The following is a 19854-nucleotide window of genomic DNA, read 5'->3' as shown; positions in this document are numbered from 1 at the left end:
ACGACGGGCACCAAACAACGGGCACCAAACAACAGGCACCAAACGACGGGCACCAAACGACGGGCACCAAACGACGGGCACCAAATGACGGGCACCAAACAACGGGCACCAAATGACGGGCACCAAACGACGGGCACCAAACAACAGGCACCAAACAACGGGCACCAAACGACGGGCGCCAAACGACGGGCGCCAAACAACAAGCACCAAACGACGGGCACCAAATAACGGGCACCAAACAACGAGCACCAAACGACGGGCACCAAACAACGAGCACCAAACGACGGGCACCAAACAACGAGCACCAAATGACGGGCACCAAACGACGGGCACCAAACGACGGGCACCAAACAACGGGCACCAAACGACGGGCACCAAACGACGGGCACCAAACAACAGGCACCAAATGACGGGCACCAAACAACGGGCACCAAACGACGGGCACCAAACGACGGGCGCCAAACAACGAGCACCAAACGACGGGCACCAAATAACGGGCACCAAACAACGAGCACCAAACGACGGGCACCAAACAACGAGCACCAAACGACGGGCACCAAACAACGAGCACCAAATGACGGGCACCAAACGACGGGCACCAAACGACGGGCACCAAATAACGGGCACCAAACAACGGGCACCAAACGACGAGCACCAAACGACGGGCACCAAACAACGAGCACCAAATGACGGGCACCAAACGACGGGCACCAAACGACGGGCACCAAATAACGGGCACCAAACAACGGGCACCAAATGACGGGCACCAAACGACGGGCAAAAAAAGACGGGCGCCAAATAACGGGCACCAAACAACGGGCACCAAACAACGAGCACCAAACGACGGGCAGCAAATAACGGGCACCAAACAACGGGCACCAAACGACGGGCACCAAACGACGGGCACCAAACGACGGGCACCAAACGACGGGCACCAAACAACGAGCACCAAATGACGGGCACCAAATGACGGGCACCAAACGACGGGCACCAAATAACAGGCACCAAATAACGGGCACCAAATAACGGGCACCAAACGACGGGCACCAAACATCGGGCCCTTGACCGCAAGAACCTTCCGGGTGGTTATAGGATTCAGATACTTCAGATTTAAGTGTTTCTCTTGAAAAAGCTTATCGATACAAGTCAACACATGCGTCTGCATTTTCCATGAAAACATTTCTGGATTCAGAGCGTTACATTTTATTTATTTATTTTGACAAATTTGTCAGAAGCTTCCTTAAGACCTTATTTCCCCAAAACATTTGAGTGTTCTGACGATAACTTCATGGGGCGGGCTTTAAAGGGTTAATATAAACAGCTGTTTTACTACACCGCTTTGCGTGTCTTTGTCTAAAGTGCACCAGGTTCCTCCATTGGAAACAGCTGCATCGACATGGGATGCTTAATGCAACAGGTGTGTGACGTGAAGGTCGTGGTGAATAACGCAAACAACCATCCTTCCAACCAGGATGCTCAACATTGTGCAAAAAAGCAAGCACAGATCATCAATTCCTGAATCTAAGCACAGTCGCCTGTCTAAATATAACAGCGGTGCCATTTCATGTGGAGCAAAAAGGCTTTCTGGCAAGAATGCGTCACAGAGCATCAGGATGCTGCGAGCTGGAAGGAGGGTTTTCATCCATTGGTGTTTAGCTGTGAGAAAAGTCACTCAAGGATTTGAATCAAAACAATTACAACCACTCACATCAAGCTGACAAAAATATGCTAATCGATTAGACACGGGATGATGGAAAATAAATGAGCTACGGCGTCAAGAAAATCCATTCTAAAAGTTGCACAATTTCAGAAGGGAGCATAAACAGTGAAACAGTTCTGCTCCATCTTCCGTCTCCGTTGTGTTGTCTGTTGGCTCGTCTCTCAGGTTCCCGTCACGCATCCAGCGGTTAGTTCATTGTGCTGATCCAGATAAAGAACCTCGTTTCCCTGAATGCAGCAGAGCCATGGCGAGTGGAGTACGTGTACGTGTATGTGTACGTGTACTTCAACCCCAGCTCGTATAACTGGTGCGGAGATTATAAAAGAGAAGGCTGAAAATGATGACATAAAACAAGCCGACGCCCAGACAGGAGACAGATAATCCTGCATCTCTGTTAAACTCCTCCCTGACACGACAAAAGGTACCCGCGCCACCAGGTACATGTCTGTGTATACGCAGTCATTGCTTTGCAAGTCACGAGTAAGTCTCAAGTCTTTGCCCTCAAGTCCCGAATTAAGTTCCAAGTCGAGTCCCAAGTCCTACACTTTGAGTTTCGCGTCATTTCAACAGAGTAATAATATATTAAATTTACAGAGACCATGTTTGCATTTAAAATCTGTATTTATTTATCAGGTCAAATGATTGAAGCAAGTTCCATTGAATTTTACAAGAAAACTACTGTCGAGTACCAGTAACATTTAACTCATATTCTGATGGCGATATACCTGAGCCGGAGGGACAGGCTGCAGGAGGGGCCGGAGCTGGGCCCGGCGGCCCTGTGGAGGCTGAACGTCAGGGCCGGACTGAGGCTGGAGTTCGGGTTCCACAGGGCCACAGGGAACATGGGGGACTTTCTGAAGATGTGGGGGGTCGACAGTATCCTGTGCCACGTGTCTGGTCTGACGGAGGAGAGTTGGCCCTCTGCGACTTTTTATGAACATGAAGCAATCATTTATTTGTTCTGCTCAGACCTCGCTGCCACAGAGGGTGAAATGTGATGAAGAATTGTAATTAAAGGCTTTTACAAAACAAAAAAAGGTCATTCTGAAATAATATTCTTACTTTCTTCAAATCTGTAAAATGATTTTATAAAGCAAAAATAATGACTATCACTGGCGTGTATTAATACTGGACTGCACTGACCATCAGACTGAAAACGTGAACGTTGCGTTACCTTCGCTGCTGAGGCAGTTTGCAGCGCTGGTTTAAGACGACTTCGTCATCTTATTCTGGGTGACCATCAAAGTAAGAGTCGGGGAGTGAACCCGCAGTGGCTACAAATAACCGTGTTACGCAGTGGCGGGCGGTGCATTTTACACCTAGGCCTTCAGTGAAGTCCTACTTAGTCCGACTTGAATAAATACCCCTCATAATACCATCATTTATGACACCACGGCTTTAGAAATAATGTACAAACACACACTTACGCACTACTGGGTGTTGCATCACCTCAATCGTGTACAACACAGGATATTTTTTAAGGAGCATTTAAAAATCAATAAACTGCATCAGCAATTAAAACTTACCACTATACGTGGTACTATCAAAGTTAGAAATAAAAGGGAATTTAACATTATTTGTCCAAAACGTTTTAAAGTCCACCATGAAGCTTTAAATTGCGAACTTGCAGTTTAATATAAGAAAGACTGCAACACAACGTGTTGTACTTCCACTACAATCACACTGCTGCACATTATTTACACACATTGCATTTACAGTATATCTGTGATTTTACTTCGTTATGTTAAATAAATAAAATGTTGGTACTCACCAAAACGGCTGTCCCGTTTGAAAACAAAATCCATTCTCCTCTCTTAAAGTTCCTAAATCCAGTGTTGCTCCAAACATTAAATCGATCCCTTGCAAACAAAAGGCATTCCCAGCAGAACAATTTGCTGCGACTCTCGGAAGCTGTAAGCCAAAAGTTTGAAGCCTGGAAGTGGCGTACAAATCCTTTCCCCACCTGGGACAGGTTAGCTAGCTCCGGAGTGGGACGACGTCGGCTCACGAGAGCTAGCTTCTCTGTAAAGGTCCGTCTTGAAAATGGCCTTTCAAGAATATCCACAACCAAATCCACACTTTCCCCTCCTTCGGCCATTGTGGGTTAAAAGCGCAAGAATAGTTGTGGCTTTATTCTCGGTCGGTCGCGCCGTACCGGTGCGCATTAGCTGATGACGCAATATGCATAGCGCTGCCCTCTCACACGGAGTATCCAATCACAGGCAGGAAGGCCTTACTTTCACCAACTCGTGATCTGATTGGCTATCGCAACTGTCTATCAACTCAACTCTACGAGCCCGTTCACTCACACAACACAGACGGCAAGCAGCGCTGATTCTGAAGGTCTCGGACGGATAGTACTTGCCACTGGTACTATGAAATCCGCCTGGCAACACAAGCTAGCTGAATTCTGATTGGATAAAAACTCTCACCTAAAAATACATCACTGTAATATAATATGACATAAATGTGAAGAATATATATATATATATACATAAAATTAAATTGATTTTATCATAAATATGATCATGTATTCTTGATTTCTGGTTATGTTAGGCAAGCAGAGAAGGCCTTGCAGGCCCTGACCGCCCGCCACTGGTGTTACGTTACCAGAGAGTTTACAGCCTCATTAACTAGAGCAACTAGCAAAGCTACTTAGCTGATAAGCTAACGTTAGCTGAGCATTACGTTACCATCCTATGTGCAACGTCAGATGTCGAACAAAGTTGGAAGTTGTTGTCTCTCCGTCTGTGATCTTCAACCCGCGTGTTTTGCACACTGAAACTCGTTTTTTGTTGACCACTTCAATGTTTGTACACAAACGACACTATCTTTGGTATCATTTTGTAAACTGGCACTTTGGTTAGCGTGTTTACTTCGCTGGGTGTTCTGCAATTTGATTGGATGCTGTCAGATCAAAACAACGTGGATCTAATTTGATTGGATGCTGTGCCAGCTTGCCCACATACAGAGAGAGAGAGAGAGAGAGAGAGAGAGAGAGAGAGTTATTAACGTACATTTTAATCTTTGTGTTTTGGTGGAAGAAGCAAGTCTCTTCAAGTCAAAGGGCTCAACTCCAAGTCAAGTTACGAGTCATTCTTGATTTAAAATTTGGCAAGTCGAGTCTAAAGTCATCAAATTAATGACTCGAGTCCACACCTCTGACCTCTTCCAGAAAGTACATGTCTGTGTATACACAGACAGGAAACTCAGGTCCCTAATTCTGCTCATTAATCATGCCGTCCTCCAGAGGGACGCTTCGGCCCCCCTCTAAGGTAATTAAGCGCTTTAAGGAACGGCCTATGCTGCAAATTCTCCTAAGTAGCCATCTCATTTTCTGCTCTTCTTGTTTGTCTCTGCACCCGAGCCAACAGCTTCCATGTCCCCTGGAGAAACGTCCTCCTCATCTTCCTCCTCCTCCTCCTCCTCCTCCTCCTCTGTTGCACCGCTTCAGCTTTGTAGTCAGCACACTATTTTGCAGGCAAATGTCCATTTGGCATCCGATGTGGAGTAAATAAATTATAGCCTCTAAAATAAATTCCCAGTCCATGTCGGAGGCTGTCGGCTTAGCGCTTGCCGCCACGATGTCTCCGGGGGCACCGGGGGGGTGGGGGCATTCCGTCAGCCCCAGAACTCCCACACCGTTCAGTCTTCCTTTGTGTTTGGAAGAAGTTTTTTTGGACTAAAAAGCCGATATTACTTTAACCCACAGAGACTGAAGGAGATTTTGAGGCACACTTTATCTCACTAAGCTGCGAGATCCTGGTCTGAACCAACCCCCCCCTTGATTTGTTTCCTTGTCTGGAAATTGTGTTTTATTTTCTCTCAAATTATCTAAAAATAAATCAAGAACTGAGCGGTACAGCGTTGTTAGCATTGCTAGTTAGCGTTGTGCTACCTGCAGGTTGATGCAGGAAGGACCGATGTCTGTGCTTTTGGAGTTGTCGTGACTCCGAGGCGGATCTTCAGGATGCTGAGGCTGTCCCTCGGAGCGACCGTCATGCAGCAGGCTGCTAACGCTTTCTCTCTGTTTCTTTGCTATCTATGTTCACAGATGGAAATGACACCAGAGCCTGACCCTGACGATGAAGGGACAAAAATCAGTGTAAGTGGACGAGCCTGCCTGCCTGCCTGCCTGCTTGTGGCCTGGTGCAGCTCAGAGCATCCCGAGCGACACAACAGCAGCTGATTAGCACAAATAATAGCGCTTCAGCCAGAGAAAGGAGCTAATCAGTCAAATCAGTGGCAGCGCTGTGCCCTGTGTGTTATCACGCTCAGCAACCGCTCCAGCCTGTTTCTCTCCCACAATGCAGCAGGCTTCCTGTGCTGAGTGCACCGCGCGAGCGCGCCGCCGCCTGAAAGCCCCATCAGAGAACTCAGATAGTCAAAGAGTCACAGAATGTTAGGCAGCAGCTCCAGAGTCGAGGCAAGACAAATGCCTGGAATAGTACAAACTCCAATGAATATTCATGTTAAGCTAGGTGGAGGAGTGTTGAGGGATTATTTTTAGAACCTTAGCTGCATTCTTGGATTTCCTCGAGCTATTAAACGGGTACTGCATTAATGAATCTGTGTTTTTAAGAACAAGTGGCATGAAAATGCAAAAGAGGAATTACTGTTACTAAACACCAGGGCCACTGCGACCTCTGCAGAGCTACCTCCAGTAACACGAGTGTGGATTCGTCTGCTGAGTTTCTGAGCTGTGTGGGGCAACCATGGGGTCACCTTGACCCAGGGCTCGTTCCCAGTTAGCCTGTAACCCTTTGAACGCTGGAACACAACGGTGTTCACCACGATCGACAGAGATGAGACAGCACCATCACAAATCACTTATTCAAAGTTCTACATTTTAGTGCTGCTGCCATGCCAACCAAGTGTTGGAAATGTTCTGAGTGTAGCACCAGATGATAATGTATTTGATCATTAGAATGACATTAGGAGCCCCACGTTGTGCTGGTAGCTGATGACCTGCCACACAGGACACAGTTCTGGATTGGTCACAAATATATTGCGTCCAGAAAATGTAAAAGTTAGATTACTAGGCAATATTTCCACACATTTGATATCCTATTTATGATCTATCATGTGTAATTATAACAGGTGTTAGTGGGAGGTTTCTGCCTCTCTTAGCTCCTCCCTGCTATAGAACATACGCCGTTCTATAATAGAGTAGTATTAAAGGACAGCCGGGACATGCTCGCAGCATTTTAAACCTGCGCTCTATATGATTCCAAATCTCAACATATTATCATCCAAGTGTCAGAACACATTTAATGGGACTGAGTGGCGTGTGGTTAAACCTTGCCCCCCCCACAGGAAAGCTGCTGTCATGTCACTGTTTCTTCCAACAGACGGTGAAAGTCCAAGGCAACGACATCTCACACAAGCTGCAAATCTCCCGGGTAAGCAAGACCGACGAAGGCTTGTACGAGTGCCGGGTGACACGCGCTAACTACGGCGAGATTGTGGAATACAAAGCTCAGGCGTGGCTCAAGGTCAATGCCACAGCCAGACCACGACAACCCCAGCCGGCCCCCAAGAAGAGCTCCCCTCTGCACCTGACAGACAAAAAGCCAAGGAAGCCCAGCTCGAATCTGGGCCACGATAACACGGGTTCAGACCAGAGGGCGGCCTCCACCTCCACCTCGCACACGTCCTCTAATACAGCCACGCATAACCCTGGCTCAGGTAAGGCTCGCACACACACACACACGACGCACGCACACACACACACAGAGACAGAGATTGTACTGGCAGCAATCTGTTTCCTCTTTGAGGGCAGCTGTGGGGCATTAAAGCAGCAGCAGGCGAGGCCATGTCCTGCTGACACGTTGACAAGTCGTGCACAAATTACACTCACTTTCAAACACTGTTGTGGTGATTGTGTGAAAACGTGTAGCATCGGTCAGGGTTGCTGTTGAATTTGAAAAAAATAGAATAAAATAATGAGACATTTCTTTGGCTGCAACAAAGACGTGTGCTGCAGGATGTTGTCTGGATTTAACAGGCGCTTTCCAAGCAGGCCAATCGTCAGCAGGCAGTCCGGAGTCGACGGAGGGCCGTGCTGCAGGCCTGAGATTAGAGGGTCATCGTGCAATGAATCAAAATCTGAACCACACTGCTGCACGCTGGCTAATTAGTGCAGCAAGTAGATTAGAGAAACTCGCTTTTAATAAAGGCGCTAACCCTTCACAGCAACCGAGCGTTGGTGTTTCAGGCTGAGAACCAAAAACAAAGATTTATTCTCCAGTCCTTCCTCACGAGATTTTGTCGATTTTTTTTCCTTTCAGTGTTTGGAGTGTAGCAAATCCCTGAATTCAGTCGTGCATCTTACCCAGAATGTTCGCGCCTTAATTTGTTGCGGTGGAAACACATTTGCAGGCTTGCATGCACATTTCAGATTTTACTGTCAGGGTTTAAGGACGCTCTTGTGATGCTCTGGCACTGCAGGCTGTCTCCCCGGATGTATTTGTCCCCCCCCCCCCCCACACACACACACACAGTTTAGTTTACATTTTAATGTTTTAAATTTTGAAATCTGTTTGATGTTTTTCTCTTTAGAATTTTACATCAATATGACCTAAAGATGGTAAGATTTAGGGTTAAATGTAGCAATGCACAGATGACTTTTTTTAATTTGCATATCAAAGTAAAAGCATAATCAGTAACGCCAGCCTTTCAGTGGAACGATCATGTGCTCCAGCTGCCCTCCGTCCTTTATTGAAGGCCGCGAAGCTGGAATCCAGTCTAGCACCTGTTGAGTTGTCTCAGCGAGTGCAAACATAATCAGGCTTTGGAAGAAATGGAAAAGGTGCAGACCATGGGGGGGATTTATCCTGTTAAATGTTGCTGAGGTCAGTTGTGCTACTCAGATAAAACTCTCGCATTGAAGGAATTCCTCATTTTAAACGAAGGATATACCGAAAGTGGCAAATTCACACGATGCTGCGCGACAATAACGTGATCAGAGGAAGGGTGCAAACCCTTCCTGGGCGACAACAGAAACGGATAGCTCAGACGAGACAGCTGGCTCGGCCTCGTTGTTAGGATTTAACACCTCTGTAAGCCATTTTGGAGACAATGAACACCAAATAAATGTGATTATTTGTACGTTCTTCACTGGTGAATGTTATTAACATGTTATTAACATCCACCAGAAATCCTGTTGTATATTGTTTTTCCTTTGCAGAGACAACTGCAGCCTCAGCGACTTTAGGTTTAACAGAAAACAAAACGATGCTATCGGGAATGTTTGTTCTATAACGTTGGGTCATGTGTGTAGCGTGTGTGTAGCGTGTGTGTAGCATGTGTGTAGCGTGTGTGTAGCATGTGTGTAGTGTGTGTGTATAGCGTGTGTGTAGTGTGTGTGTAGCGTGTGTGTAGCCTGTGTGTAGCGTGTGTGTAGCGTGTGAACATATTCAGTCACATTTACTCTAAAACACATTTTGACATTTAATATACTGTTGGAACGTTGTGTGAAGGTTCTTCGCTTCCTCAAGACATCTGTGCTTATTAAGGAAGATACTGAACTGTCACTGAATGCTGTTTTAGCACGTGAATGAAGTAAAATTAGAAAATGTGTTTATTTTGTAATTTCCAATTAACCTTACACGGGCCGGTCAGAGTCAGCCAAAGGGCCGTATGCGGCCCTGGGGCCGTACAATGCCCAGGTCTGGGACACACAAATCTGGACGTCGTACCTACACAGCTCTCACTGCACGGTCTCGAGGTCCACGTGAGACCATTAGCATTCTGGTCCAGTATGTTTAAGGAAGGTTTAACAGATAACAAGAAATTCTGTTAGATATGTGTGTGTTAGAAGTGTTAAAAATTATGTGTGCAGCGACGTGCAATATAAAATAAATATCTGAATACGTTTTTATACATTATGTCTCTGACTGACAACCTGAAATACTATATTGTACGTCTAAAGACAATTTAAATAAATAGGAAAACAAAACAACAATCACATTTTTACCTGGTCAGAGAGTCGCCACGCTGAGCAGGTTGTTTTTCAGTATAACAAGATTGATTCTTTATAGAATACATTATGCATGCTCTGATTTTCCTGGTGAGCACAATCTCAAATCAGAGTTCTGCATTAGTTCCCATCCACTGATTGTCAAACGGTGCAATAATTGTACTGCTCTTCCTCCTCTATGAAGGCCAGTCATTCCATATCTGCATGGTGAGACAGTTGAAATGGAGTCGCCCGGCCTTTGGGCTCAGATTGCCCTCTGCCCCCTGAAGCATTACTTTCCACTGAATGCAGGTAAAATGAATCGTAATTCTCCGGGCCGCAGCGGTGGAGACGATGCCGTGAGTCCCGTGGCCGTGAGAGGCAACGAGGAGTCACGGCTGAGGCCGATAGGCTTCTATTACCGAAGCTTTCAAGTCGGAAGCAGATGAGCAACAATGGATACGTGGGCCGATGAAATTAAACCTGGGAGAGTGCAGCCATCTTCCTTTCCCGCATTGCTGCATCTGAAAACAATGAGGCACTTTCCAGATGGGGAATTGTGACTGGAGCGGGGTGTGTGTGTGTGTGTGGGGGGGGGGGTGGGGGGCAGCAGCAGAGTCGTTTGTTCACAGCGACTCTCCACCAGTTTTTCATCTGTTGTTATAGCACAACTTGGCCTCCATCATTCTTGGCAGTGTTGTTCTCTCAAAGCTCAGAGGTGGTCCGAGCTTAATGCAGAAAGAAAGGGGGCTAAGTGTCCCCGAGGGCAGGCTTGTCCCCCGCCCGCTGTGACCAGCGTGGTTCACGTGAAAGAGAAAGAAATACGGGCCCAGTTTGATTGCATAAACAGTCATTCAAAGAAAGAGAATGAAAATAACTGATCTTGTTTTTAGAACAGCCAGATTTTAAAAATCGGAAAAAAACCTGCCTTGGCTGCAAATGGCCGAGGAGCGAACTCCAGTGAGTCGTCACTGCAGCCGGTGGTTTGCAGCAGCCCGGCTGCAGCCGATGAGCCGTCACATGCCGTGGCAGTGGGTTAGCTTAGCAACCTGTGGCTGTCAGCTGGCTGGCACGTCAGGGTTTTGGATTCGTGTGAAATATCCTGAGTAAAAAGCCAACATCTGAGCTGTGTTCATGTTCATGAGACTGAAACTGCAGCAAGTTGTTTCAGTCACACACACTTTTTTATATAAATATATATAAACCCATAACGTTCCGCCAGGCTCACTGGGAACATTTTGGGGTTCAGTGTCTTGCCCAAGGACACATGTGGACAGTCAGAGCATTCAGACAGCTGACCTATGCATACATATATTAGGGGTGTAACGGTACGCTAAATTGTCAGTTCGGTTAATTTTCGGTACAAAGAAGGCAGAAAAAAATTACTTAACGCATTGAGTGCCAGCCATTTCCAGCCCCAGTTTTCGCTCGCTTGGCCGATATGGCCAAAACCCACAGAATATTCTTTACCATGACTATACACACACCGAACCCACCAATTGAAAGAATAAAGTCTCATTTCATCAGAAAGTGTGTTCCTATAATTTTTCGTTCCGGAGTTATTTGCTGTTGGAGAGAAGCAGATTTCAATGTCAGGGTTGGCAGTGATTGTTTGGGTTATAAAAAACGTCTTTAGACGTGAATGGCACTCAAAGAGTTAAAATTATTATTTTATTTTTTTAAATGCAAACAATGGAATTTGTATAAATAAATAAAAGCAACCCATTTGGGTGATATTTAAAATAAATTTGACTGAGTTTTTTAAACTATTGTATTGTAACAATTTAAAATTGTTAATCAAATTATAAATAAGTTAAAACTGTAAACTTTGAACATTTAGCAGCAACAGCCTGAATATGACAACTGTAACTAGTACTACTACTACTACTAACTATTCAAGCTTAAAGTTTTTGGCTAGAAAGATTAACTCATCCACATTTCCTGCAGAAAGCACAGATCTGGTTGCCATGACAACATCTCCAGCAGAGGAGAAAACCCACCCACTAGCAACAGAGCTAGCTGGAATACAGAGCTAATGCATTGCGAGTTTTCCTATGTGGTCAAGCCTGCTAGCCTCCAGCGTGCCTCCCCGTCAGGCAATGGTGTCCGACACTCAGAGTTGTCCTTACGGAAACTCGCCCAGGACTTTAGTTCCGCACGGAGCGCTTAGATTGTTCTAGTAACAAATTTTATGAGGAAAAAATGCTAAAACCGAAAAACCGAAATGGTACACAAGTGGAACCGAACCGAACATGCAGAACCGAAACGGTTCAATACATCATGTCAACCGTTACGTGATTAATCAGAGTCACAAGCCAAAGCGACCGCCAGCTGTAAAGACAGGATGGTACACGGAAGTGCCAACTCAAACCAGCATCCCAACGTAGTTCTAAAATGTGTAAGACAAATCAATTAAGCCTTTTTACAAGGTTCAACAAAATAAACAACTGTGGAATTAATTCAAAATGAAACACTTGCAACGACTTTGACAAGAGAAATCAGTGCTTTTAGCCAGACTGATGGAGGAACGAAATAACAAGACCCCTGCCAACACAAATTATAGTTTTTCTTGCATCCTTATTTTTATGTATTTTTTTCCCTTTGCTGAACAGTCTACAAAAAGAATGATAATTCACTAATGTTTTATCTTTGTTCTTTTCTAAAAATAGCACAGGAACACAGAAGGTGTGTTTAATGTTTGTGTTTTCACTGACAAGTGACAAAAGAAAGCTCATACAAAAACAAAATCCAAAAACTCTCAGACAAATATGCTGCAAAGGTAGAGGAAGTATCGGTCTTTTAAAAATACAGGTGTCAAATACAGGGAGTCTCAGCTCATGTAGATGATAATGGTATGATGCAGGAATGTTACTAAACTATCTAAAAACCTTAATCTTCATAGAGGCACCAGACAAGGCCGCCCCCCACCCGAGCTGATTTTTACGTCAGCATTGGAGCACCAGGTGCAATATAAATAGCTGATATATACTACTGTACTTTCTTCTTGTCCCCTGAGGGGTCGCCACAGCAAATCAATGTTCTCCACTTCACCCTGTCCTTTGCATCGTCCTCCCCAACACCAGCCACTCTCATGTCCTCCCTCACTACGTCCATGTCTCTTCTCCTGGGTCGTCCTCTAGTCCTGTTCCCTGGCAGTTCCATCCTCAGCATCCTTCTACCGATATAGTCCCTGTCTCTCCTCTGGACATGTCCAAACCATCAAAGTCTGGTCTCTCTGACCTTGTCTCCAAAACGTCTAACCTTTACTGTCCCTCATATTGTCTCATTTAAGAGGAGTCTTCTTCCGGTCTTTGGAGAAGACACATTTCTTTCTGCTTCTAACCCCCATCTGCCTGCTGACTTTTTTTCTTGGACCCGCTGCCTGCTACCCTCCCGACGACTAAAATCATGGTATTGATTAGGTGGTCTCTTGGTATAATTTCTCCAATATTTTCATCGAAGCACGGCAACCCGGGGGAGCCGACCTGCCCAGATGCCTGGGACCACGGTCCTGTCTGTGGAATGCTTTCTTTCACAGTTCTTGAATTTATCAAGAACTGTGAAAGCAGCCGTTTTGGAGACTATCCAGTACATCAGGGCAACTCCCAGCCCAATTTGCAGATTCTCCAATAAGCCAAATAGCAAAATATATATGTCCTCAACAGATTGGACCACGAGACAGACAACCCACCAGTTGTCCCAGGCTGTGTGGAGTATGTAGCCTGCCGCGGAGATCCTATCTGGGCAGGTCAGATTCCCCAGATTGCCGTTAAATGCAAATTTTTAATCAATCGCACTAAGAGACCAACTAATCAATTCCATGGTTTAAGTCGTGAGGAGGGCAGCAGGCAGCAGGTCCAAGAAGATAAGTCAGCAGACAGACAGACGAGACGAGACACAGATAGCAGCAGACAGACAGACGAGACGAGACACAGATAGCAGCAGGCAGATGGGGCAGGAACAGAGACAAAATGTGTCCGTCATCTCCAAAGACTGGAAGAAGAACGTTGTTGTTCGTTGTATGTCTCATTAGCTGTATCTCCATATCGATAGGATCGTATTAAACAACCCCAATAAAAACTCTACGGCCACCTCTGCTAGACAATCCCACACCTGCACAGGTATGTCATCCAGTCCAAGTCAAACAATAGTATGTATTACAGTACAAGTACAGTCAAACACCCTGTCTAAGAGGAGCATTTCTAAAAAGCCCTTGCGGTCTTGTTTCCGTTGAAAGTCCTTCGTACGGAATTCATCGACAATTTATCTTCTTCCTCTTCATTGTCTTTCTAACTTCACTCGTGCTAATCTTTGTCACTTCCAGCTTCCTCTACTCCCCTTTGTTCTCTATCGTGTTCCTCATTCATTGATTCCTCTAAATACTACTTCCATCTTCCTACACACACCTTCATCTCTACTCTTCATCACTCTAACATGCTGAACATCCTTCCTGTCTCTACTCTTCATCACTCTAACATGCTGAACATCCTTCCTGTCTCTACTCTTCATCACTAACATGCTGAACATCCTTCCTGTCTCTACTCTTCATCACTCTAACATGCTGAACATCCTTCCTGTCTCTACTCTTCATCACTCTAACATGCTGAACATCCTTCCTGTCTCTACTCTTCATCACTCTAACATGCTGAACATCCTTCCTGTCTCTGTCTCTCTGTCCTTCCAGCCTGTTCAGATCCTTCTCTCCCTCTTTACTATCTAACCTGCATACAGGTCATCATATGACCTCTGTTTGACCTTTGACCTCTCCCTTTGCCTGCGTCTCATCTCCCTGTACTCCTGTTTACTCTCTTCTGTCCTCTCATGCCCCACTTCTTCTTAGCTAACCTCTCTTCCTGTGTACACTTCTGCACTTCCTGGTTCCACCAGCAGGTCTCCTTATCTCCTTTCCTTCCAGAAGACACACCCAGTCCTCTCCTACCTGTCTCCCTGATCACCTGAGCTGTTGTATTCCAGTCTTCTGGAAGTCTCTCTTGTCCACCCAGAGTCTGTCTCACCTCTTCCCTGAAAGACACACAACACTCTTCATTCTTCAGCCTCCACCACTTTGTCCTCTGCTCTGCCTTCGTCCTCTTCCTCTTCTTCACCACTAGAGTCCTCTTCCTCACCACCAGCCTATGCTGGCTGGCTACACTCTCTCCTACCACGACCTCACAGTCACCGACCTCCTCTAAACTGCTCCGTCTACACTAGATGTCCAGCTGGTGCTCCTCCCTCCACTCTTGTAGGTCACTCTATGTTCTAGTCTCTTCTGGAAATAAGTGTTAACTCCTGCCATGTCCCTCCTTTTGGTAAAGTCCACCAGCATCTGTCCTTCTCGGTTCCTGTCCTAATAATAATAATAATGATATTAATATTAACATTAACATAATAATGTAAAGTTTGTCTGATGTAATGTCTGATTTACATAGGTACATTTTTCTAAAGGTTTTATTTATTATTACTTTTTCCAGATTAAAATTATTTCTGTGCCCATTGTGGGGTTTTCTTTCATTAACCGAGCGGTACCAACAACTTTTTCCACGTCTGTATATATCGGTAGAAGGATGCTGAGGATGGAACTGCCAGGGAACAGGACTAGAGGACGACCCAGGAGAAGAGACATGGACGTAGTGAGGGAGGACATGAGAGTGGCTGGTGTTGGGGAGGACGACGCAAAGGACAGGGTGAAGGGGAGACGGTTGATTTGCTGTGGAGACGGTTTCGCCGTATTTTAGTGTGGGAGAATCTGATTTTTGAGCAGTACGGCGTACTGTGGAATTTAGTACGGTGAAGTCTGTAAATATGGGCAAATTTAAAATAAATAAATAAAGATTCTGAAAATACCGTGGCAAAAATGATAAACGAAGCCGCTGAAGAAAATGTTAGCAGTTAGCAGACAAACGTTACACTTCTGTTGTGGTCATCAACACAACCGCAGAAGCATTTCCGCCACTTATCAACTGCGATTCTACCAAACACCTCCGCCGGGCCGACCAAGTCCTCTAAATATTGCCAACAAAGCAACATTCACCTGGGCTTCCCTAAATGACAGATCCCTGCTGTATATCTGCTGCATGGTTTGACTTCGCTGTCAGTAATGTTTAGGCACAGAACGCTCCGGGACCTTTGACAGGATAGCCATTGGTAACTCACACAGTGTTAAGGTGGGGATGCCTGCAGTCACGCTTAAAGGGCGGCGGAGTGAAAGGCTGACATTTTGTATTGTTTCCTGAGACAGTCATTGTGTTTGTTTTTCTGGAGGGGATGTCTGGAAGGCGGGGTGACGAGTCGGCCTTCAGCATGATAACTCGTTTAACACAGATCAGAAAATACCTTATGCTTATATGCTAGGAATGGAGTCAGGTGGAGGCCATTTTTATTTACTCTGTCTGTCTGTCTGTCTGACTGTCAGAAAGTTATTACAATATTTTGAGAACTCTTGTGAACGGATGGACCGAAGGACAAAGAAGACTGAGGACTACTCCCACAAATATTTTATTTCGGTTTGTACGATGATGAATATATTTATGAGATAGAATGTTAGAGTACACAATGTACTGCTGTGTTTATACCACACATTTGAAACACTTCACAACACAAACCAGCAAACATCCATTCACACAGTCATTGTTGATGATGGTTTGTGTGTCGGAATGGAAACGGTTTCTTGATTGCGGTTTATTGACATCCGGCGATGTGCTGGCGTCTCGTCTAGGGTGTCCCGCCTCTTGGCCGCAGCCAGGTAGGACTGGCTGAAGCAACAAACATGACCTGCAGAGCGGATAGAAGCAGCTGCAGATGAGACGGTGGAGGTCTTCTGATCTATGAGAGGACGGATGAATGGATGGCTTTCACTGTTTAACGTCACTGAACCGCTGCCGCAGCTCAACGACTGACTTTTCCGTTCAGCACGGCCACACGACGGCGTCTGGTCGATATGCGGCCGTATACATTTTGTTGGGAAAACATTGCCTAAGACAAACAAGCTCAACAAAGCTTATAACGCACTTTAAAACAACCGTAGCTGCTGTACATTGTCACGCCACCTCAAATGCCAATCAAAAAAAATCTACTGGCGCTTTTATTAGCATGTAATACAAATGCGAAATTCCTCGAAGATGTTTTAAACGTTTTAATCACGATTTAGTTGAATCCATCACAAAAGTGAAATTAAATTCAATTCATTTCAGTTTAATTTCTATCGCGCCAGATCACAGCAGAAAGTCATCTCAAGGCAATATACAGGATTAGCAGGGAAAGAGGCAAAGAAAAACTTCCCTTTAACAGGCAGAAACCTTGGACAGAACCTAGGCTCATGGTGGACGGCCATCTGTCTGGACCGGCTGGGTTGAGAGAGAGAGAGAGAGAGAGAGAGAATGACAGGTAGGAGGAGAGTCAAAACAAGGAGATGGATAGACAGACAGAGCAGGAGCAGACAAAGAGTTTTATATAGCAGACAAGAGCTGCTATATAAAGCTATAAATGCTAATGCTAGCGACGTGGACATCAGTGTTGAGGGACTCAGGTCCAGGTTCTGCAGCACCACGGACAGAAGGACCTGCAGACAGAGACAGAAAGAGGGACAAACAGGGGGAGAGAGAGCACAAGACTACAAGGGAGAGAGAGAGTGATTACTGACATATATTTATAACATGAATAATCAGATAAAGGGGGAGGAGCTCAGTGTGTCATGATGTTAAGCCACCAATGCTGGCCTATGACAGCAGATTGATTATATTGATTACTCTATTGATTAACTATAAGCTTTGTTAAAAAGGAAAGTCTTTAGTCTACTCTTGAACATAGAGATGGTGTCTGTCTCAGGAACCAATCAGGGAGCTGATTCCACAATAAAGGAGCTTGATAACTGAAAGCTCCGCCCCCCTGTCTGCTCTTGCAAATTTTTGGAACCGAGAGCAGGCCAGCATTTTGGGACCGCAGGGTCCTAGTGGGGAAGTATGGGATAATCAGCTTTTAACGTCAACTCAAACCTCCATGGTGACAACTCTGTCCATTAGACGTGCGTTTAATCTATTAATTAGCTCATTACCGGCGGGATGTTTGTGTGACTGCACTGTTAGGCCGTTAGACCATAGTGTAAACTGTAGCAATATATTATTTACGTTTCATTAACATTTTCTTTAGAAGACTATTGTCATGTTTCAGCACTAATGTCGTTGTTTTCAGACTCCTGACGTGTATTTCCTCATTTCCTTGATGAATAAACATGAAAGTTGAGTGAAAAAAGCCTTCACTGAATTATTTGAATCCCTTCTGTTCCCTATCCTTTAAAAATGTGAGCGAGGAATCTCCAGGGAGACCTTGTCAGCTTCGCTGTACGCCTGGTGTTTTCCTCGGTCAATCTTTCTCTGACTCCACTCTGTCTGCATGAGGGGGGGTGGGATGGGGCGTGTCACGGATGGGTGACACGCCCCATCCCACCTCACACGTGTTCAGGTTGACCCATGTCGCCCATCTAATGGAACCAAGTACAGTGGCTTTTGCATCATAATTACAATTATTGAATACAAATTAATCATGTTTTAATTTAATATTCTGGATCTGTGTAGTCAAATGTTTTCCCAAACCTGCTGACAAATAGAAAAACAAAAAATAATAATAACCTTATTATTACGTGCAACAATGTGCACCTCGTTTATGTCTTCCCGAGGGGAATCGCTCTATAGCAGGGGCGTCAAACTCATTTTCTCCAAGGGCCACATTAGCATTATGTCTGCCCTCCAAAGGCCAAATGTAAACAGTAACACGTTAATGTAGTGGAAAAGACGTCACTTTCAGGATCAGCACCGGACAGCTCCATATATAGCTGCTTCCTATGGAGCTGTCCGGTGCTGATCCTGATCCATATGTAGCTCAGGATCAACATGTCAGCACATGCTGGAAAAAACAAAAAAGTTCAAATAACTTTCAATAGTCACCTCCAGCAGATTATTGATTTCCTGACTGCAGCGTGTTGCTATTGTTATTGTCATGTTGCTGAATTTTTCTGTTACAAACATTGCATATTCAATTGTATAGTTGTAAAAATATATGGATAGATTATTGCTGTTATTATAACATAAATCCTTTCAATTGATCAGGTTAAGAAAACCACACGGCTCCATCGATCAATAATCAAACTTATTCAAGTAAATAATATAAAATAATAAAGAAAGAAAAATATCATCCAACACAAGTTATGGCATTAACTTTGTTCAAAACTCTTGTCACAGTTGAGGGGCAGAACTGCAGAACAACAAATGTGGGCTGTTAAGAACATGTGTGACAGACGCAGCATTTTACAAAAACAAATGTCTGCACACAGCTCTCACGGGCCACAAAAAATGACTTGGAGGGCCACATTTGGCCCCCGGGCCGTGAGTTTGACACATGCGCTCTATTGAGTCTTCATACCAGGGAAAGGTGTTTCGTCCGTGTTGTTAACTCTGATTCTTCTCGTCTCAGGAACACGACTATCATCCAGCGATGGGCTGCTCGTCCTCCTCCTGCTGTACGCTTTGGTGAGGGAAGCCCTTTTAGTGTGAGGAACTGGCATGGTTTGCTCTCTCTCTCTCTCTCCTCTTTCTCTCTCTCTCTCTCTCTCTCTCTCTCTCTCTCTCTCTCTCTCTCTCTCTCCTCAAAGTGAACAAGCAAGTTGCCTGTCTTTTCTCCTCCCTCACCATATGGACTGCACAGTTGACCCTCATTTCCCAGCAACCACTGCTCTTGTATGCAGCACATCGTTGTCAGCCACTTTAAGCACCAGTCACCTTTAAACCAGTTGGATTACCTTTTGTACAGACATCAACGCCATCGATGGTGAAAAGGACTCTTGTTGGATAACATGGACGAAGGACTTTTATTCTTTTTTTTTTTTTGCTGTTGATGTGTTCATTGCTCAAAAGTGAATAACAAAAAAAAAATCTATGTTTGTGTAATATATGATTCTAAATATATATCTGTTTTGTTTTAAATACTTATATTTGCTGTATGTGCCGTAGACATTTAGCTGACACTCACCATATTGGCCATGGGAATTAATTTGTGAAATTGTCCTGTCTAAGAATCAACAGAAACGAGAGTCAGTGTTAATCTGGATTAACTTTAAGTATCAGGTCAAAGATTATTGCATTTCTCATTTTCCTTCCGCTGTTGTGGCCACCCAAATGATCCA

The 19854-nt window shown here is 44.9% G+C and overlaps 1 protein-coding gene across 1 annotated transcript; it reads left to right on the top strand.

The window, feature by feature from the left end:
* Positions 1–4956: 4956 nt before the first annotated feature.
* vstm2a (V-set and transmembrane domain containing 2A) lies at positions 4957–19225 on the top strand. The gene is made up of 4 exons (XM_068748198.1): positions 4957–4995; positions 5775–5825; positions 7072–7408; positions 19146–19225. Exons 1-4 carry the CDS (start codon positions 4957–4959, stop codon positions 19223–19225), a joined length of 507 nt encoding a protein of 168 aa, XP_068604299.1.
* Positions 19226–19854: the final 629 nt, after the last annotated feature.

This window comes from Brachionichthys hirsutus, chromosome 14 (genome assembly GCF_040956055.1).
Source record: "Brachionichthys hirsutus isolate HB-005 chromosome 14, CSIRO-AGI_Bhir_v1, whole genome shotgun sequence".
In the NCBI taxonomy this organism is placed as follows: Eukaryota; Metazoa; Chordata; class Actinopteri; order Lophiiformes; family Brachionichthyidae; genus Brachionichthys; species Brachionichthys hirsutus.
Note: the sequence above shows the minus strand (reverse complement) of the source record. Positions and strands in the feature narration are given on the sequence as shown.